The following is a 23,467-nucleotide window of genomic DNA, read 5'->3' as shown; positions in this document are numbered from 1 at the left end:
AGCCACCGCAATTTTTTCACATATCTCGTTGCCGATTTATTGCACGATATATTCGGCTAGGTTTGTGCTTCACGAAATATCACGAGATTGGCGATATTTCACCGAAATTTTAAACTATGCCTAATATTACCAATGGTGTAATATATGTCTTGTGTTTATCCTCCCTAACTAAGAGGGAGTGTTGATGATTGGTATCTTATGTCGGATAAATCTATATAAAATTATATATCAGATATTATATATATATATATATATATATATATGTTTATTGTTATATGAGACAAATATATATATAAAATTTTATTATATTAATTATCTAATTAACGAATATACATGTCCCATTCGTGGGACATGTCTCTTCATGCCTTGTTGTCAATTTAAATAAGAGGTCGTTGCCATTTGGAAAACACATACCAAATATAATGGCAGTGCTTAGTACATTTACGGTGGATTGGGGAATGCTGACACATATATATGTACATACATACATATGTACACACACACACAAATTTATATATGCAAAGAAATGCAAGAAAGATACAAAAGTAAACCATTCCATAGCATGATACTTCACCAGTGATGGTTCAACTTAAAACTTCACAAAAACAAAGTGACAAATATACAAAATGAAATAACTAATTAGTAAATTACTCAAGTTAAAGAATCTAATGCAATTTGAATTACAAAATCAAAACTTAGTTCATGATTCGATGTTAATAAATCATGAGTCAAGACTCAAGATTTACTAATCATATTCAGTCATTTAGAATCATAAGGATTCTTAAAAAAACTCACGTTCTCATCATCTCCTTTTATTGCAAGACTTGCAAGTTCAAGATCATTTGAACCAAACATGGTTCCACTTGTGCTAGTTGCATGTGCCATGATGCTATCAGCATCGTCATCTATGATTGTAGTAAGATCTTGTAACGCTGCATCCAAATTTGAATGTTTAGGGGCTACATTTCAAAGCTTGGTTGACCCTTCCTTGTATCCATCCTCCTTACACAGCGAAAGAAGCAAGTTGGTATGTGTATAAACCAAATCCTTAGATTTCTTTGAGCCCAACCGGTTGCTCTTCATTGAATGGATATAGGAGCACGTACTCCAATTTTGTTCAGCAGCAGAAGAGCTTGCAACCTAAATAGTGTTCATAAATTAAGCATACAAATGAAAAACAAATTACGGAATTTTAAACACTAAATTGTAGAATATGATTGTTAAACCAAAAGAAAAACTTGTGGATCTTGATTGGAAGAGTTTGTAGATGCTTGAATGGTTGACCATACATATACCACCATGCGATAGCTCTCATGTCATTTTGTTCCTTTATTGCATATGGAGTAAGTTTTGATCTCAAAGCAAATAAGCCCAATTCTAGCCTCACCTCTTTGTGCATTTCATCATCTGGTAAGAGTCTTGCAAATGCATTGTAGCACCCAGTAGCAACTTCTTCATCTGCATATGGTGCAACTCTATTCAACATAGCATCTCTTAGCTATAGTACCTTGGAGATAGGCATATGAAACAAGGTGCAAATGGGGTAATCATCTTCTCCCAATGATGATGAATGATTGCTTTCACCTTATTGCATAAGGCTTCACATTCTATGGGGTCATTCTCATGTGCTTGTATGGAAAGCTTTACCTTATCTACCATGGTGTCCATGCCATCATACCAAAATAACAAGAATCAAAATTGTATCGGAATTGGCAAGGCGGAATTGAATCGTGAATCGATGATGAATCACCCATGAATCGGCTATGAATTGGAAAATTTGAAAAAACCCTTTAAATTTAGAGATTTTAACAATTTAAAACTTATTTCATGCACTCTTTATTGAATATAACTTAAACACACTATAACATCATCAAATAGAAGTTAAAACTTAACATACATAAACATGGAAGTTTGGAACATAAAATCCATCACATACTTAACTATGTTATGTACTAAAATTTAAATTGTAGTCTAGCTGAAGTAAATAGAAATCAAATGAGCATAATGATTCAAATCATAGAATGTATGTAAGATGAAGATCCATAAGACATCAAATCATAAATGTATGTAAGAATCTAAGATGAAGATCCATGAAAATTTGAAACGTATGTCTATCAGTGATTCAGTATCACTATCAATATCTGTAAACAAAATATAAAAACAAGGCTCCAGCTCAAGCCTCATCACCATCCTCATCATTATCCTCTAGCTTTGCTGTAGCCTTAGCCTTAGCCTCTGAGTATCCAGTCTGCCTCCTAGAAAGGCGTCTAAGGTAGGTTCTAGAGGACCGCCAAGCCATATCCTCCACATGGCCAATGGGCTCACGAACAACATCGCTAGGGCCTATGTCTGTGCGTGCGCGTGTCTACCAGTGCCTAAACGTGCTCTAGCTACCTCTTTTGCCATGGCCACAGCCTCAGCCTCTATATCCGCTTTGTCAACCCACGTGTGGTCTTCCTCAGTGAAGACTAGATCCACAACCTCTGTGAGCCACTCTAATTTTGGATCAATCTCCTCCAGAATGATCGGAGAGGAGTCAGTGCCCAAAATCTCTCTGATCTTAAGACGAAGGTTGTAATGAACAAAGACAAGATCATTCAACCTCTGCACTATTAACTTATTTCTCCTCTTCGAGTGCATGTGCTCGAACATGGACCAATTGCGCTCACATCCAGAAGCGCTGCTTGGCTGACTCAAAATATGGATGGCAATTTTTTGAAGTTTTGGGGTTGTGGCCCCAAACATTTGCCACCATCTATCTGAAATAAGGGAAAACAAAAACAATTAGTCTCATTTACAAATTACAACTCTAAAATTATATAATCAACAATTAAAATTTAAAATGCACAACTTATAACTATAAGTCTATAAGTCATAAACTTTAAGTTTAGAATCTAGATTCATGAACATTGAATATATTATTTTATTTTTACCTGGCTGTATTGTTGCCCGAGCATCTATGGCCATCCTGCTAGAGAAAAGTGGCCCTTCTTTATTATTAAACTTGTTAAGCTCAATAATTGCAGCAGTGCTATCCTCATCACTACTCAACCTTTGGATCACTGTGTATAAACTGGTGAGAAGCTCCTCATCCGCCTTGAAGTCAGGATGGAAACGAAATGCCGGATTCAAAAAGTAAGCTGCTACATGGATGGGTCGGTGGAGCTGATTCTGCCATCTCCTATCAATGATATCCCAAATAGGGGAATACTTCTCCTGCACTCCTGCATACTGGGCTCCAATGGCCTCCTTGGCCCTATCCATGCCCTCATATATGTAGCCCATAAAGGGTTTCTCCCCATTAGCAGTTCGCAGGAGAGATATAGGGGGCTCAGTGACCTACATATAAAGTAAAACAAAAATTTGAGTCAAAACTTAAATATAAAATAATATAACATAAATTAAAACTAAATCATTAAACAATTAGCATAGTAAATTGTAAAGTACTAAATGTTAAATTGCAATAAATTTACCTTAAGGATTTCTCTAGCAAGTTTCCAAAAACCATCCTCATCAAATATGCAATCCACCACATCTATCCTTGTAGTGGTCGCAGCATAGGAAGATGAAATCCACTCCCGCCCAACAAACATGCTCCTCAAATCATCCCTTGATGTCAACAAGGACTGCAGGGTGATGAAATTCGAGGCAAACCTCGTGATGCCTAGACGAGCTACCTCCTTGCCTCCTGTGTACTTCCTCATTGTGCTAAGGACAAATGAATGATTATAAATAAACTTGCATATGTTTTTTGTCCTTTCCACACATGACTTGACCCACTCAAGTTTGTCAATTTCCTCCAACATGAGGTCGATCCAGTGTGCCGCACAAGGAGACCAAAATATGGTGGGGTGCCTCTCCATCAAAAGTTTACCTACAACAATTTTAAGTTAATTAGAAATTCAAATTTCAAACGTTTTAGAACTTAGGAAACTTAGAATTAGAAAAAGTTCAAAGTTCAAATAAATTTATTTTCAAAACTTGAAAAGTTAAAACTTAAAAGTTTACCCGCAACAACATAACTTGCTGCATTATCCATCACCACCTGGACCACATGTTGTTCCCCCACCTCTACTATGACTTCCTCAATAACCTCACATAAGTATGTGGCGTTTTTTACATGAGCGGAAACATCAATGGATTTGAGGAACATGGTATATCCTACAAGTAACAAAACAACGAATTATAATGTTAGATGGATCATCAACAAATTAGCAATCAACAAATCAAAATTTACAATTATGTATTTAAGAAAGTAGAATGATCAACCACCTCCACAGGATACAAGAGAATTGAGGAGTGTTCTATTCCTTCTATCTGTCCAACCATCAGTCATGATGGTGCAACCCTTTTTGATCCACTCCTTTTGGTTCTCCTCGAGCTCAACCTTCATATCCTCTACCATATCATCCAAGAGGTATTCGCTCAACTCAACCTCAGTTGGGGCTTTAAACCCCAAACCACAAATAGCAACTGCATCTATCATGTTCTACCAATAAGGAGCTCTGTCATAAATAGAAATTTAGATGTCAAAGACTCAAATCATAAAACAAGTAGATATGATTAAAGTTTTACTTTTACTTTTAATTTTAACTATAAAGAAAACGAAGAAAAAATAATCAATTACCTGGCTGCAACAAATGGAATGTTGCAAAAGTACCAAAATTTGCAAATCTCTTTTCTGGCAACATCATGAATCTCCTTGTTCAAACCCATGCCCTCAAGCGTGGGTTGGGAGCCAGGAGTAGTGCGGGGCACAACGTAACTATTCATTTTGTTTTTCTACACTTTAGGCCGCAATAGGTTGGTGTTGGACTCTGTCTCAGTATAAGACCGAGTAGCACTAGCACTCGCATGAGCACTAGAACTAGGATGAAAAGGAGGCTTGGAAGAACCCTCTCCAACCAAGGTTACCAGGAGACTGGGGTACTTGGAGACCTTGGAGACTGGTACTGGTACTAGTACGGCTAATTTTCAAAAATAGGAGACGGGGGTACTTGGAGACATTAATTGTTGTTTAATAAAGAAATAATTATACATCATTGACAAGTCTTTCTAGAGGCAATTAAGCAAATTGATTGGAAAACTATAGTGGCTATCATTATAATTACTAACATATATGATATAAGTAATAACAATTTTTGAAGAGGTGATGATAGAGGATAAGATTTAGGAGTTCTATGATGCCTTATGCTCAATATTTTTGTTGGGAAAAATCAATTGTTGGTTGGGGGACTTTGGAGATGGCAACCAAAACCTTTTGCATCCAAACATTTTTGGGGACGTCTCCGGTACCTAGAGACGTTTCTCCAGTACTGGGGGTCTCCGAGACGCGTCTCTAGGTGTAGGAGACAGGTCTCCTGGTAACCATGTCCCCAACACAACCTACAGATGCGGAAGCTGATGCAGATGCAGGTGTAGATGCGGCTATGGATGCAGGAACATGGGAGCCAATACCCCTTAACTCTTCAAGTTGCATTTTCTTATTCAATTTGTCTTGTTCAGTTTTTTTCTAATGCTACTAAACAAGTGCGTTTTGCCTCAGCAGTTTGTTGAGTGCAAATTGTAACATCATGTCCAGGTATAGCAGCAATGTGGTATTTCAATCTATAAATACCTCCAGAATTTTTTTTCTTTACAAAATATACATTTTGTTTGAAATTTGGTTCTTCCAGGAAACTCTTCGTTATATTTCCAACATTCATCTTTTTTACCCATTCTGGAAAATGAAAGGAAAGGGCTACTGCAATAAAAAAAATTCATGTAAAATATCAAAGTTTGAAACTAATAAACAAAAGCTACAAAACAACAAACCCTAGTTTGCAATTTAGTAAAAATAAAAAACATTCAAGATTTGTAAATGAAAACTAAAAAAATTTAACAAAAATTCATAATACACTAACATGCAAAAAGAAAATCAGCACTTACCTCTTGCAAATGAGTTGAGGAGTGTTGATATTGACTCCTTAATGCTCTCAATGCAATTTATGGCCTTCCCAGATAGACTTTTGATCTCTTTGGTGCTCTTCCTTCTTGCCGGTTGGAAACCTATGATTTTTCTTTTCTCTTCTTCTCTCTCACTTTTCCTCTCTTCTACTCACGCTTAACAATTAGAAGGCCCTTTAGGGTTATAAGAGAGAGGAAAAGCAAAAAAAAGATGAAATAAAACATGTGTTTTTAAAAAAAAATTCAATACAACTTTCTAGCTGCTGCGGGCGATTCATGTGATTTTTGGCATGAATCTCCTGAATCGGTGATTCAAGCTAAAAAATCGCTATCGACAATTCGAGATTCACAAAAACTCAGCAACCATGAATCTTCTCGTGATTCACGTGATTTTGGTGATTTTATGGTGATTTTCGAAACTATGCATCATACACATCCCCCAAGCAAGGTGAATATGTATGAGCAAAGTGTAGCATAGTAATGATAGGCTCGATGAAATCCAATAAAAATTGCACATGACCCCTCCAACTGTCATCCAAGACCAAAGCCTTGACCTTTTGGACTCTCTTTGAATTTGAAGCCTTCCATAAACCCCACTGGCTAGAAATAACCATTTGGCTGAATGGCCTGTGCACTTTGAGGAGTCATCTCATAACAATAATATGAGATGTGAATCGAGTCTTAGCAACTTAAGCACATTAACAATATGACAGTAAATATTAAGTGAAGTTATCTACAATTTTACAATTGAACATGAATACAAAACTTATTCAAACTAAATAAATAAATGAAACTAACTAATTACAATTTTGAATCTATCTTCAACAACTCCAACTTGGAGAATGATTTGAATATGGATTGTAACATGTGGTGGTTTATTACAAACATTTGTATCTCCTCTTGGTATATATGCTTCACCCAATCTATTGGTTGCCAATTTGTTGCATGACCAAGTTGAGAGAGTGTATGGTGTCCAAAGCACCTGTACCCCTACAATTTTTGGCATTATCTATGACCACCTGGATCACATTCTCACTATCCACCATCTCTATTACCTAAATGAGAATTCTAAAAATGAACTATGAATCCTTGACTTCTCCTCCACAATCACCTGTCCTAAAAAACATTGCACTGTTGGGGGACATTGCAATCACATAAATTAATGGTCAATTTTTTTGTATCTTTCCATACATCAAACACAATAGTCATGCTCGAAGTTGTCCAAGAAGTTTTAATTAGTTGAAGAGCTTTCTCTATAGAAGTCTTTTGCTAAAGAGTAGTACGCACCTTTTCATGCCCGAGATTAGTGTAATCAGCTAGCGCTTTAAGGATGACTGTGACCATTTCCTTCCAATATGGCGATCGTACCAGCTTGAAAGGAGGAACATTGGCACAAAGGCAACGTGCAATTGCTTGATCAACAAGCTTGTGATCCAACATACCTACCTCTTTTGCGGGTAGTAACTTTTACTTTATCCTCTTCCTCTCCTAGTACAAGTATTTGCAAGAATGAATGTTTGAGGGATACAATATGATTAGTGCATAATTTCATTTTTCTCATTCTGGATGAAGGTTGATAAAAATTTGTTTTTGATTTGTTAACTAAATGATCAACAACTTTTTGTTCTTTTATAAATCTTGCTAATTGTGTTTCGCTCATCCTTTTTTTATCTTTTCTTCCTTTACACAATCCATTCCTTTACCGCTGGGGCCCATAAAATGAGCTTTGACCCAAGAATATGAGTTGTTGAATGGTTTACTATGACATACATTACATTTCCAAGTGTATGATCCACCTGTTGAAACTTGTGATAATCTTGTGGCATGTCTCCATAATGGACATGTTACATCAATTTTGAAGTTATAACTCTGTTCGCCTTTCCCTCTCGCTGAACTTTGAGTACCAGTAGTGGCCATTCTTGGACAATAGGAATTTTCAATCTAATAAGAAAATTAAAAAATAAAATTAGAAATAAACTTATGAACGTCAACCATACAAGTGCACAAATGTGATACAAAAATATTTAAAAAGATAGCTAAACTTGTTTCTTCATTTCCGAGGAAAAACAATTGGGAAAAAACTTGTAAAAACTCTTCGAAAACTTGAACATTCATCATCATCTAAAAACTAACAGTAAAAGAACTCATGAATGGGATCAAATGCTTATAGACGCTTAGAAGTCCTCTATAGAAGCTATTTGACTACCTACGAATGACCCTCTTCAAAAATTATGACCTTGCTTTCAAAAATGCCAAAATGGAAACCAAATGAGAAGATAGCCCAAACTGTAAGCAAAATGAGAAGAATGAACAATGAATGACCTCTTTTAGGGTCGTTTCAAGGTTTAGGAGCAAAAGGAGCCAAAAAGGAATGAAAAAAAACTATTAAACACCTGCAAAAATAGTCACTTAAGTGACTTTGGGCATCTAAAAGGCCTTTTGGCCAATAGGCATTGTTCAAATACTCTCAGGATGCTCCCAGGAAGAGCATCTTGGGATTGTGGGTTCTCTTTGGATGCTCTTCAACGCATCTAGAGAGAACCCATAGTCTAGGATGCACTTCCTAGGAGCATCAATGCATAACCAGAACGGATCAACGCATCCGCGCACATCAGAATCAACATTTGGGGAAAATCCCAAGGAATAGGTATCTTAGGAAAAAATTATAAAAATCCATCAAAGAAACCTTCATGTGGCAAAACATGAGAGTTTGTGTGATAAAACAACACATGTAAGCAACATGCAAGTACATGCAACCCTAAAAAATCAAAGAGTTCTACTCAAACCTAGAAATCAGGTGATCAAAACCTTGAACCAAGCTTGTGATTTTGAGCAAAAATCTTCGAAGACAAACCACAAATTTCATAAAATATCTCTAATGATTTTTATATAAAACATTAAGAAACAATTTTTTTGAAAAACATTATAAATTAGAAGAGGCTCAAATTTTTCTTAAAAAGAAGTGCCAAATTTTATGAAATCCTATCGACCTGCATGATACCATGTTATGGTAGATTGATGGTGAATTTTTAATATTAAATAGAGGAGATGGAAGCTCCTTATATAGAAATACAAAGAAAAATGTTTCTAAAAGAAACAATTGTGAACTAAAGACGGAAATAGAAACTACATAATAAACTAAAGACTAAGATGACCGTTAAAGAATTATTTTAATATTTTAATAATCTAATCCATCACCTGATATTACATCCATATCTCAATTTGCTCCTCCACCTGTAAAGACAATTGTTATTTTTTCCTTGATTGGGGCTTTGTTCAATAGGGCAATCCGTATCCTATTCTTACATTAGATTTTAGAGATGCTTCATCAAAAGCTTCCAATGACTCTTTGCTGCATATTAATGAGTCTTTTAGATAAATCTTTGTGGGATAACCACTTGTAATGACCCTTTATGAGGTCTTCTTTATTTTCCTCAAAAATATCTTATTAGGATTTGAATTACATCTATATATGACAACTTATAATACTTCGTATTAAGAAAGTGTCATGATCATATACATATAACCCTAATATATAATTTGTTATATATATATATATATATATATAAACAATCAATTTATATTAAACAATATATATTTTATTTCTATTAAAAGTAAAGATCAATATCCTCCAAAACCTTGATTTAGGCACCCTCTATAATTTCGGCTTTTCATGCTTGAAGTCAATTAAATTAATATTTTTCTTAACTCCCCTTCTTTGGTCCTTTTCTTGTCTTACCAAATAAAAACTGCTTTATACTCCTTTGTTTTTTTGGGGAAATGTAATTTATATGCAAATATCAATATCCTCTTTCCTTTTTTAAATACTTTTCTATGTATATTTTTCCATCGTATTTGTTTGATTTTTTTTTGAAAGCTCCTCTTATTCACTTAAAATAAATCTGGTTTCTACTCTCTTTCCAAATGTTCTCCTTGATCATCTAATTCCTTGGTTCATGGCAGTGTATTCACATCTTCCAAAACTCCTTGATAATATATATAAGAGATAATATCGTGGCTTTGCTTTAATTATTTTATCCTCCCTTGTAGTCAATGATTGTTTTGGATTATTCCATCCTTCTTATCTGATGCCCTTCCTATCTGTACTCCCTGCTTTAATATAGCTTTGTCACTCGATACAGTGTGACTGGTCGGGATATTATTTTAATTAGATGTTATTATTATTATTATATATAATGTTGTTAGTTTATAAAGAATTATTATTATATTATTATTGATTATGTGAATTTAATTATATTGTAGTTTATAAAGAATGATTGTTAGAATTATTATTGGATTGTTATTGATTATAATGGATTTATTCATTATCTTAAATATATTTACTATTATATTCAATTTGTATAGAGAATTTAACAATTACTTATATGTGAGATATGTATTTTATCGTATGATTTTTTAATATTTCTACTTATGTATACTCATTGGGATTTAAATAGGGAGGTCATGGCAGTCTCACCTTCTTGATTGCTTGTCCTCAAGCAATTATAGTTTGTACAAACCTTTTCATGAGGGGTTTGTATATACAACGTGAAATGAGGAAATGCAAAGAATACAAAGGTAAACATATGAACATACGAAGCATGCCCAAATTACTATAATGCATGAAGTCACGATGTAGACACGAGGCAAACACATTAATGCATGAGGACACAAAGTAGACACACATTATATACTTATCTTATTGACCAAATTTTCTTCTTTATTATGCTTTTGATTATGAATCCTACAGCCACAAAGTGAACATTAGTACACACACACACACATATATAGAATATTTAAAGCAAAATTGACTCATGATAAGTTAGTCCAAGTCAATCCCATGCTAAGCCCAAGGTTAGTACTTTGGCCCCCTTGGCCTTGATGGCGGGTGTTAGGCATCCACACGAGGTGATCTACTTAGGGGGATGCTTGTTTTTATTTTTATTTCGTATCTTCCCCAAAAGACTCCTTTAGCATCTTTCCCTTAACTAGTACTACAATAAGGTGTCCTAGTGGTACTCCCTTTTGTAGACTCCATAGGAAAGCTTCTTACATTAGGGTACATTAAGTTGTCTTTCCCTTAACTAGTGCCCTACCCGTTCTCCTTTTATCACAAGGTAGCATGGTGTTTTCTTAGCAATTCCTAACTATTTTGTGATAGGGTCCCCTCGTGATTCTCCGTTATTTGTAGACTTCATAGGAAAAGTTTTTGCAATAGGGTGCCCTAGCCGTTCTCCCTTGATTGCATAGTAGTAGGGTGTCTTTGAAACGATGCTCCCTTAACTACCACTACAACAGGGTACCCAAGTGATTCTCCCTTAATTGCATCTCTTTAGCTCTTAAATATAATATAATCAAAATTAGATTACATAAGTTATTAATACATTACCAATATTAATGGTTTGGATTACTATTCCAAATTAGGATGAACTTCCTTGAAACTCCATTAGCTTCCATCTTTGTTTTTTTACTTTGATGTTGTTAAGATTCACTTAATTATACCTTTCTGTCTTTGATGGTGTTCCTTCATTTTTTGTTTCGAGTACTTCTTCTATTGCATTAACTTGCCTTCTTTTTTTGCAGTTATGTCCCAGTTCCCATGATTCTTTACATCGAAAACATAAGTTTCTCTTTCTCAACTCTTCTCATTGCTTTTGGGCTTTCTCATCTCGGTATATGTGTCCACATTCAAAGATCTTGTTACAATTAAAACATTTTCTTTTTGGAAATTCTTTTGCATGTCATTCATCTCTATCATGAAATTGTTTTCTGTGGCTGCTTAAGGGTTTGTTGCTTGGTGAAGAGGTTTCCAAATTTAGAGCTGCTTCAAAAGCGTCATAAAAATTTCCTAGTTTTAGAGCACTAACCAATCCCTTAAGTGGTTCCTTTAATTTGCCTATAAATAGATAAGTTAGTCTATCCTCATCCATTCTTGTCACTCGTACTGATATTCTATCAAACTCATTATGTAACTTTCAACTGTCCCATACTGTTTAATGTGTGTTAGTCTTTTGAAATCTTCTTGGGGATGTTTTCTATCGAACCTTTTCAAAAACTTTTGTGTGAAATCCTTATATGAGGTAATATTGTCATGACCCCGAGTGTTTTTTCCATAGTACCACCATTCCGTGCTATGCCAGCTAGATGGAGCATGGTAAATTGGAGTGCATCTTCTTCAGTCATGGGGTTGAATGTTAGGTAAGTATTCAATGTTTGTAGCCAATCGTATGTTGCGATCTTTTCTGATCCATCAAAGTTTGGAACATCCACCTTATTTTCTTTATGCTTAAGATCCTTATTAACAGGTGTCTTGGGTGTTTCCTTTTTCTTATCTTCACAAAATTTCCTAAATGATACCACTGCCCTAGTATGAGGTTCTAGTTAGGCATGTGCTCTTGGTATATCTTCAGTTCGATTCACGAGTTGTTCTATCCCTTCTTCATCTCTTAATAATTCTCCCCTAGGTAAGAATGCAAGTTGCCGCATCTGGGCCCTGGAGGACATATTATTGTTCTCCAAGTGATTTGAGCTAGTGTCTCTTATATGAGTAGGTTGACCTTTTAGATTATTATTGATTGAATTCCCCATATTTTGCAATGCTTGGAGAAGTGCTTGGTTTGAGTTTTCTATTTGACTAATTAGTATTTGATGGTTTTGTTCCATGTAAGATCTCATTTCATTTGCTATGTCATTCATGGTGGTTCTCTTTGTTGTTCCCTCTTGAATCTCCATAATCCTCTATTCACAAGATGGCAGGATTATGCTCTGATACCACTTGTAATGACCCTTAATGAGGTCTTCTTTATTTTCCTCAAAAATATCTTATTAGGATTTGAATGAAATCTGTATATGACAACTTCTAATATTTCATATTAAGAAAGTGTCATGATCGTATACATATAACCCCAATATATAATTTGTTATAAATATATAAATAAATAATCAATTTATATTAAACAATATATATATATTCTTTCTATTAAAAGTAAAGATTAATATCCTCCAAAACCTTGATTTTAGGCACCCCCTATAATTTCGGCTTTTCATGCCCAAGTCAATTAAAATAATATTTAACTCCCCCTCTTCAGTACTTTTCTTGTCTTACCGAACAAAAACTGGTTTACACTCTGTTTTTTTTGGGAGATGTAATTTATATGCAAATATCAATATCTTCCTTGCTTTTTTAAATACTTTTCTATGTTGGATTGTTATTAATTATAATGGATCTATTCATTATCTTAAATATATTTACTATTGTATTCAATTGATTTAGAGAATTTAATAATTACTTATATGTGAGATATATATTTTAATCGTATGATTTTTTAATATTTCTACTAATGTATACTCATTGGGATTTAAATAGGGTGGTCATGACACCGCTTAACAGGTGTTTCAGACTTGTTTGTGGACTGTCACATTTCAGATTTGGGGGACACGTTTTGAGGGGTTATCTCTACTCTTTGATGATGGCCCCATCATAGTTGTCACATCATCTTTGGCTTTGGATCTTGCTCAAATACCAGTTGATCCTCCTTTCTCGCATTCTATTTTGATTAGGTATTTAGCTTTTTGGATTGTCGTATCATCATCTACCAAGGACTTAATGGCAAATGAGCATATGTTAGAGGCATCATTGTACATTTGAGTTCTTCCAACCAATTCCTATCCAAAGTGGGAAACAATCTTGCATTTGTACTTGGTTTATCTTCTTTGAAAGGGAGAAATGTTGTTTGTAGGTATTGGATCATATTTTTGTCTTCAAGCATTTACCATTTCTATAGGACATTACACATTTTGGGAGGGGAGCTATGTAGTCTCTCTCTTTCTTTCATATGGAGGGACAATTGATTGTATCCTCGTGATGGATCTCATCCTTGGGAATGCATGAGTTATCTATTTATCACTTGTTTATGTTTGTACGGTTTCTTTCATTTGGAGAGGTGCTTTGTTCTTGTAGGTTTTCTCCCTTAGGTTATGAGAGATTGTTTTGTAAATAGGTAATTGACATGGCCTAGTAGTTTAGATCCATAATCATCTTCATGGATCTTTGCATTTGTGTCATACTCCATAAGTTTCGCTTAAGGGGTGTGATGGTGTGGATAAGGTTTTTTACCCAACTAGTTCACTAGTAAGTCCCATTCACATGTTTACTTACGTACTAGTAATCTTTCTAGAAGCCTTAGTTGTCATGTGATCTTATCTTGTTTTATCTTGACAAATACTTCTTGTGTTTAATATTTGTCATGTTAGTTGTCCCATATCATAGGATTATGATTCATGTCAAAATCTTGTCTGATCCTATCTCTCAACCTTGCCTATATAAGCAAGGCATCATATGTAACAACAATCTAATCCAATGTGCCCATAATCAAGCACTATATTGCTCTCTTGTGGATGACATCTTTTAGTTTTGCATGTGTTCTTGGAGGCTTAAGTCCATTGGTGACTCCAATGCTCATTAGCTTCTTGAGCTTGTCTAAGGCTTTATGCTAAAAAGCTCTGAGACAAGGCCTCCTTTGTGAAATCTCTCAAGAGGGCTGCAAATTGAGAAAATTCTTTGGCAAATCTCTTGTACTACAAAGTTCCACAAACCCTCACAAATGTGACAAGGTCTTGGGTCCAAGTCAATCCTTTATTGCATTGATCTTCTCATCCACATTGACTCCTTGGGCACTAACTTTATGCCCCAAATACTATATCTTGGTCTAATCAAACTCACATTTGGATGCTTCGGCATAGAATGAATGTTGCTTTAGAATGCCAAGCACCTCATCTACATGCCTTAAGTGGTCCTTTCTCGTCTTGTTGTAAATCAAGATGTCACCAAAGGAAGCTAAAACACCATTCTATGAATATCTTGTAAAGAAAAATACATATTGAGGTCTATTAGATATTTTCCAATTCATTTGGAAAGTTAAAAGATGATTACAATTAATATAAATTTTGAGAAAAAATAGCTTCTACCTTAGCATTACATAGAAATAGAAATATCTGGGGAAAGACTAATATCTACGATTGGTAGAAAGAGACCAACAAAATAAAAAAGTTTGTATGGTCCCAAGTCCTTGTGATAAGGATTTGGAGCATTCAGAACCTTATATCCATAGAACATTTGATGTAACATAGATAATGAATAAATGGAAGTTAATATCTATTCCAAATGTTGTCATTGCAATAATATTGATATGGAAGTTCGAATTTTTATGATTAGTAATTATGCCCAAAAATATTATAAATTCTACCATAAAATCAATCAAGCCATTGAAAATCTAGTAAACATAGAAAAGGTTTTAGAAATTGGTATAGATGTTCCTCCAATTGCATCAAGAAAAAGAGTACGTATCCCACCATAAGTTCCTATGCGCCACGGAGTTTCCAGGATAGGGACGTTTTAGGGGATGGGGATGTGTTTCCGGTATGGGGACGGGTCAAGCCAAAATTTAGGGGACAAGACCTTAGGGGACGGCGATTAAAAACATAGGGGATTTTTTATATAGAGAGAGACAAAATTCAAGTATGCATATCATAACATTGATAAACCATTCACCATAGACATTTTAGAAGATCAATACACAGAAAATTATCAAATGACAAATACTAAGTACCTCCATTATAACATATCATATACATATGTAGTAGAATCAAAATGCCTAAAGTCTCCAAGTATTATGCATGAAATCAGAATGGAATAAAGGGAAGTGCAACTAAAATAGTAAGTAGTAAATAGAAATACTAAATGCATCTTTCCTCAGTGCTGCTATTGTTGTTGCTCTATGTTTTTCCCCTCTTAGCAAGTACATCATATCTTAAAATGAGTAGAAGAGTTAGTGTTCTAGTGTTTTAATTGACAAATATGGTTTGCACATTTTTATTATGTCTTTAAGACAACTGCAGACCCGCACAATAAACAAAACTTACTGTTTTGCCTTTACCTGACTAGCTGGAAAATAGGGGATGGCAAGAAGTTTCGGGGACATTTCCTAATTTGGCAAAAGGGGGCAGCTTTGGGGATGATGAAAATCTATCGCTGCATCCCCATTTCTTTCCCGGGACGGGTACAAGCCTAAAAGCATAGGGGACACATCCCCGTGGAACACTGATCATAACTTGATCCTACCAAGGAAATTTATTAACACCAACTAATCCATGGGAAATCATTTGAAAATGGTTCCATTGAGATCTATATATGTCATAGAACCAATTAATATAATTGAAAAATATGAGATTTTGATAAATAGGCTATCCTTTTCAAATTTCATTGACCCATAGGAGTTAGAGCTGCTTAGCTGATTTGCACTACTATTTTTTTTTCAATCGGTAATAAGAGTTATTTTATTAATAAATAAAAGCCTTACATAGAGCCACTTTTATAGCATAAACAACCCATACAAATATATAGTAATCTCACTACAATATCATATCCTCAAAGACAATAAGAGCCATGAATTGACATTGGGCTGAACAAGAATTAACCTTTGCCCCGAGTCTTAGTATGTCAACGGAGGATCATATCAAAGGAAGCATTCTTCAAATTCCTATCCATTTTCCTCTTCACAGTACGTCAACCATCGTCCTCATGAGCAACATCAGTTTCCCAACCAGCTGCATTTTCCTCAGTGAAATGCACTTGGCCAGCTACCTTTGAGACATCATGATGTAAAGCATCATTCCTAACTCCATTGGCTCAAGCACCTAGGAGCCCATAGTCTTATGTTTTGCTTTGCCCTCTAGAGTTCCAATGCCAACATTCTGCTAGGGCACCCTATCTCCTTTCACCAAAGAGGGCTGAGATATTGGAGGTGGCTCTTGTAATTTTTGGCTCTGTGGTACATTTTGAAGTTTCCACCATTATAGCCAGGGAGAAACTCTTTTATTTCTCCCTTTTGTCTCAATTGTGTAGTGGTGATGTGCCACATCTTTCCACCATGAAATATTCTTTTTTGATTGCACTTTTTACATTTCATAGCCAAATGACCAGTTTGAAAACAAATCCTGCATCTAAAGGAAACACCTTCATAATCCAAAGCCTAAACCCAACATCCTTCGGAGGTTTTTATCTGAATTTCAGCCAGAAGCTCATCAGCAATACCCATTTCAACTAAAATATGTGCATAGGTTGAGTGAAATAGGTTGGAAGAGTTCTCATACACCAACAAATTTTTTCCCAATGAATCACCTATTGGTTCGAGACAAGAATTAAACCACGAGTGGAGAGGGAGATTTGGGAGCCCAACTTAGATTGCGATTTTGTCAAAAGCTTCAGTATTGGGGTTAAAATCTGGGTGCCATGGTTTAAGCATTAATGCAAACTTTTCCTCCTAGCACCCCAATTAGTCACATAGAATCCAGTTTCTATCGTGGACCTTTCAAAAACTGCAATGAAGAAACCCTTAATAGCAGTGTAAATCTGAACCCATCTTGTGAGCATAGGCTCCCAGTTGATTGAAATCCATGTATGCAATTGGGGCAAGCTTGGCCAAAAACACCTATATCTACCAATCAATCCCATCTCAGAAAAAATTTGAAAGATTGTGGGTTACCTCCTTATCCATTGCATCGTCTAGATTGTCAGAAAAATACTTTGAAGAAGTAGAAATCATCTTGTTCCCATGCAAGGACACCTACTGCATCCCTAATTTCTCTTGTGCAGGTCTTTGGGGTCTTTTTCCCACACCACCAATGTAAGGGACTCCAGCCAATGAGTGTCGTTCCCCATCCCCACACATAGAATCTCCCACCTTCAACTAGGCTTCTTTCTCTTGACGAATGCTAGGGAAGGGCACCGTGGAGGGAGAACCCAAGCCCTTTACTGCCTTGTCCACCTGTGAAATGCCCAAAGGCGCATTGGCCTGCCATTCCAACTTGGAACAACTGTTACATGAGAGGCCACCGTGCATGAACTAGACCTTCTTTCACCGTAATTGTTCCTAAGATAGGAACCATTAGCATTCAACTTCACTTTTTGTTGCACAGACAGAGTTGGATGGGAGGAAGGGGGAGGGAAGAAACCCTAGCTCCCGTAGCCGTTGAAACTCCTTGCAACGCCATTAGTACTTAAGTGAATTTCTTTTGCATACATTATTGTTGATTTGCACTGCTCCTATTATTATCACCACAATGCAAACAAAGAATGAGCATGAGGTAGCAATTCCTTATTTATCTTAAGCAACCCATATTCTCTCATTTTCAATAGAACTCGGTCCATAAGCATACATGTAGTATCTCCATTAGTGTAAGGTAACCACGTTTGTAAAGGGAAGTTTGGCAATTTTATTGCATTAGTGATCAATACTAATCCTATTTAGAAACCAAAATACCATGAGAAAAAGGTTAGATTTAACAAAACATTTATTATCGAAAACATCAATGATGAACATCCCACAGATCTATCCAGAAAAGAAAAAGACTAACATTAATTTAATTTTATAACTATATAAATTTTATCTTGGAGAAAAAATAATATATCTATGGAAAGTGATTTAATAATGGTTGCTATGTTTTTCACAAGTTTAAAACATCTTATTAAATATCAAATGATAATATGACTGGTAAAATAGTTACAATCTTTCTCCAGCTATAGAGAACGTGAAAAGACTGTGCTGTATTATATAGAAACTTGCATATGAGTAAAAATCAAGTATAATTGAACAACAAAAAAATTGAGCAAAAAAGTCCAGTATAGACACTAGGAAGCAGTTAAAAAGAATAATGTACAATCCTATGTTGCCACTGTTATATGATTTTTACAAACTAATAAAGGTAAGCACTTAACTGTATGTTGCATCAGCACTTGAAAGTTGAAACATCAAATATTAATGTAGTAGTGAAGTTTTTAACAAAGATCTTGGAAGAATAATTTATTCTGGAATTATTATTGCTGATAATTGTACACTGATCGCTTTTATCAAGTTTTATGTATATAGCTATGCAGAAATTTAAAAAAATGTTCAAATTACTTGTATGCTAGTCTAAAATACTTAGCTACTCCTTATGGGTGACTTTTCTGATTTCTCACCATTTTCTTTATGAGTAAACTCCACTTGTAGACAACTTTCAGTTTAGATGCCATGCCTAAGGAGAATCTCTACCATAGAATTTACCTGGCCCTTGGCACTGGTCCTGTCCATTGGGGTATACCGTGTGCTGCCCTTATAGCACTTCGTCTCAGCTCAATTATCAACTGTTAACATGGTTCCCGGAGATTTAAATTGAGGCATGTGCTATGAAAACTTTAAAGCTTTACTTTCTAAGCTCATTCTTTTGATTAGTTTATTTTCTTTTGTATTTCTATATTTATTTAGTTTGACACTATTATTTATAAATTTGTTCATTTTTTACTTATTTATGTGCTGGCCTAATATACCTAGTTATTCCTTATAGGTGACTGTTTTTGATTACTTGCCTTCTTTTTCAGTAAATTCGACTTGTAGACAACTTTCAGTTTAGATGCCATGACTGAGGAGTATCTCTATAATCAAAGTTTCCTGGTGCTTGGCTCTGCTCTTGTCCATTGTGTATACTGTATGCTGCCTCTTCAGCACTTCATATAATTTCAACAGCTAACATGGTTCCTGGAGATTTAAATGAGACACATGAAAACTCCAACACCTTACTTTCTTAGCTCATCCATTTGATTAGTTTATTTGCATTTGTATAATATATTTATTTATTTTGATGCTATAGTTTTTTATTTGATTTTCACTTTTGTCTTATGTATGTTGAAACAATCTAAATGGAAAGATGTTTTTGGTGATGTCCAAAATATTATTTGTTTAAATTTATGCACAGTTGTATATAAATTATAAAACACTTTAAACAGTTTATGCCTTTGTATGTGTGTTCTTGCATGCATAATAAAGTTGAAGAAGTGTGTAAGTTCTTTGACACAATAATATCCATGTTTGTGAGCAGGGTTTCTTCATGCAAAAGGATTACAAAATGTTCCCTCCTACCGTTGATTGGGACAATATCAATTGGCTTTCTCGTCGTCCGTTAATGGATTTTCCAATTCAAGTAAGATGTTCCTGCTTCAGTGAACATATTATTTGTTTCTTAAGCTCATCTAGCACCCATCTAATATCCTCCTATTTTGCACAGACTATTATAAGTTGGATCCCTCGCACTGCACTTTTATTTTTTATGTCTGAGAAGCCTTTCTGATTTAGGATTTAATTAAAGTTTGATCTCTCTTTTGTTCACTGATTTTAAATTTTAAGTTTGAAACCACAAGTAGTACTGTCTAAGGGAGTTTCTTTTTTCTATTGCTTATACATGTTGAAAATTTGCACTTTAATAGTAGCAGAGATGTCTTGAGGCTTACAAAGCAGATGGAGAAAAGATCCATGTGATGTCCTTTAAAATCATATCCGAAGGATAGTACAAAAATGTCTAGTCAGGCATTGAAGTAAAAACCTCCACCATCACTTCTTGGTATGAATTGAATAGAATATTAAGATAAACGTTTTCTCCCTGAAAACATTCAAGTTGAAATATCTTCTGAGTATAAATGTAATGTCCCCTCTTTAGTTCGACATGGCATTGATCATGGATTTGCCTATTCCAGACTCTCGTAGGCAAATGGTGTGGAAAGAGAGTCAATTCTGCGGATCAGATAGTCATATCTTGCTCTTGAAGAAGTGTTAAGAGGTTATATTTTATCATTATGTGATATTGGGGCCCACATGTTATAATTTTAATTTGAGTTGCACTTTTTATTTTTATAAAATTACTTTATTATAAAAAGTGCATTATAATGAGAATTTATAAAGGATGTTTCTAGAAGTTCTAGCAACTTCTTAGAAAAGTGAATAAATAGAGGGCTGGGCCTCTCATTTGGACATGCTTGGATTGGAGAACTCTTCTACTTCTTCATTGTGAAGACATTTGTGGACTTTGGATCTGCAAATTATTCGATCTTTGGGAACGAATCACTCCCTTGGATTGGCGACTTTGAGGGTGTGAAATATCACCTGAATTGTTGCATAATTGGAGTTGGTATTCAGCCATCTCATTGGAGCTTATTGAGAATTCGTTGTTAGGGTTTGTTTTTGGTTGGAATAAGGATTTCAGATTTGCCCTATCATTGGAGAAGCATTTGACAAGAGTTTGAAGACAGAATAAGTGCATTTTCAGAATTGGCAAAGCAGGGTTCGGAACCACATAATTGCTCATATCTCCTCAACCCCTTGGAGTTATTTTTTATGGTTTTACAGGGTTACTACCTAACCCTAGGCGCCCATTTTCCTTGCATTTGGGGGTCCCAAAACCCTAATATTATTTTATTTCAGCAGCCGTACAGGTACGGCCTGGTACGGCCCTGCTAGTTTGGGCAGCAGTAGCAAATTAAGGACAGTTTGGGGGTGCGGTTGGAGGTCTTTATCAACGATCTGCAGCAAAACGTGGTGTTCTTCCATAGTTCTTCAAACCAGGTTCTTGCATTCTGAAATATATGTCAATTTTTGGGTAAATTTGCTGTCATACAGTCATTGTAATAATCAGTCCAGAATTGGTAATAAAATAATTTCAGAATTTATTGCATTGTAATTGAAATATAGTTCAATGGCTTTATATATATTGTAATTCTGTGATTATATTCTGAAAGTATCAAATCTGAAATTACCATATTCTGAATATTGTTACTGTTACACGCCAAGTGTTTGACAAAATTCCTAAGATCAGTTTGAGGGTTTCTGTGGCCTTTATAGAGAGGGTCATTACAATAAACAACAAAGAGCATTCAAGGAGTATAGTTGCAAAAATTTATAGTTGAAATAAAGGGACAATCAAGGAATATAGTTGCAAAATTAAAACTTTTATAAAGGTACTGGATTTAAGATCTGATGAAGCATTGGTTTCTAAGCCATGTTATCAGGTTGGCTTCAAGTTTGGGTATATGCTGGTATGCTGATTTTTTTCTGGGGGTTGGGTTCATTTTGGGTATGTCTGTACAGAATACATATTATAAACAGAATGCCACATAAAATCCATATAATAGATAAAACCATCATAAAACAAAAATACTCTGTTGATGCCAATTTGTTAAACTTGAAAGTTATAATAGATATTCACTGTTCAATATTAATATGATAAAATTGGTATTCATCTTCAAGGGTTTACCCTCAAAATAATTGGAAAGCATGGACAGAGGTGTTGAGTAGAATGCAACAATATTTTTTTTCCCTATGCCCTCAACTAATGATTAATGTATTCCTTGCTCATTGTGGTTTCTGCCACAGGGAGTCAGATTTTATATTGAATGGTAAAAAATGGTAATTTGTTCTCTCCTCATCTCAAACTGCTTATATTCTTTCATTTTCAAAGAGTTCTGGAAGAAGAAAAGATGGCAATTTTTTAATTTTAAGCAGTAGATAACATTGTTTTATCCTGCAAAGAGGCTGATTTTGTAAAGTTCTCTGGTGGCGATTAGAATGTAATGAACAAGGAGGTCAGTCCAATGTAGCAACAGTGATAGAATAATGAAACTGTGAGTGGAAGTTAGATACTGTTAAACATTTTGAACAGAAACAAAAGAAGCAAAAGAAAGCTACCAGGCTGCAGGAAGCAGCTCTAGGCAACTTGATCATCAAGTCAAGTGCAGTCATTGTTTCCACTAGCTGTCCAAGGAAACCAGCTGAATCGAATGTGGAAAAATTCACCTTTCTAAAATTCTTTATCCAACTATTAGCTTTCAAATATTGATCCTTAATACTTATAGATTTGTTCTCAAGCATCTAAGAGAAAATCTTAAGAGGATATGGAGGGGGTTTGGACCAGGTACTGTGAGGATCCTTCAAAATGGACCTCGATTGCTCCATAGGAGATCTGGACTGGTTATGAACGGACCTAAATCTGGGGGCTTTTCTCAAACTGGTAACAAATTTTTAAGAACAGAAATGGGTAGATTATAAGGGTTGTTTTGTCACACCCTTTTAGTACACGAGCAATGCTTGAAAGAAGATCTTGTGCTTGACTCTAATAGAATTAGTGCTATGTTGAGAAGTAGATAGAGAATGGATAATTGCACTTGGTTTGTAGCTGTCTTCATTTCACGCAGCTTCAATGCATTGGATGCTTTATAGAGCAGAGTCCATTTATTTTCTCCATCTTCCATTTTTGACCTTGTTCCAATAAGCTTTAAATTATGCATGCTGTATCACAGACTAATGTAGAGGAGTAAGCAAGATATTTGGAGATTAAGTTTATCATATGCATATCTTACTCTAGTGTATCTTATCTTAAACTTTTTGTTTGTTAATGGATCAGTGTGTCATTTGCTCTCTTGAAGATGTGTGCTCAATGGAGTGGGGAAAAAAGGTCAGTGATCAATGTTGCCTTGGCTTTTGATGAGTTATCAAGTTAAATCATCTAGTTTCATTCTGTTAATTTCCAAATGGAATAAATTTAGATTTGAAAGTAGCATAGCAAATTAAAAATTGGGATTAGCATCAAATCTTATTTTCATTAGCTGTAAAATGTGGCTGCATGCCAAGTTACAGAAATTGGAAAAACGACAATTCCC

The 23,467-nt window shown here is 35.1% G+C and overlaps 1 protein-coding gene across 2 annotated transcripts in view; it reads left to right on the top strand.

The window, feature by feature from the left end:
- The window catches only part of SOX (sulfite oxidase), a 140,139-nt gene that overhangs the window by 88,324 nt on the left and 28,348 nt on the right, over nt 1-23,467 (top strand). Inside the window, exons 9-10 of one of the 2 annotated variants that reach the window (XM_089819804.1) lie at nt 19,861-19,962; nt 23,212-23,262. In XM_089819804.1, coding sequence (XP_089675930.1) covers nt 19,861-19,962; nt 23,212-23,262 — 153 coding nt within the window. The remainder of the gene's footprint in view (nt 1-19,860; nt 19,963-23,211; nt 23,263-23,467) is intronic. The other variant, XM_089819805.1, reaches the window with a different exon arrangement.

This window comes from Cupressus sempervirens, chromosome 3, assembly GCF_028749045.1.
Source record: "Cupressus sempervirens isolate cs-2001-9-10 chromosome 3, ASM2874904v1, whole genome shotgun sequence".
Lineage (NCBI taxonomy): Eukaryota > Viridiplantae > Streptophyta > Pinopsida > Cupressales > Cupressaceae > Cupressus > Cupressus sempervirens.
Note: the sequence above shows the minus strand (reverse complement) of the source record. Positions and strands in the feature narration are given on the sequence as shown.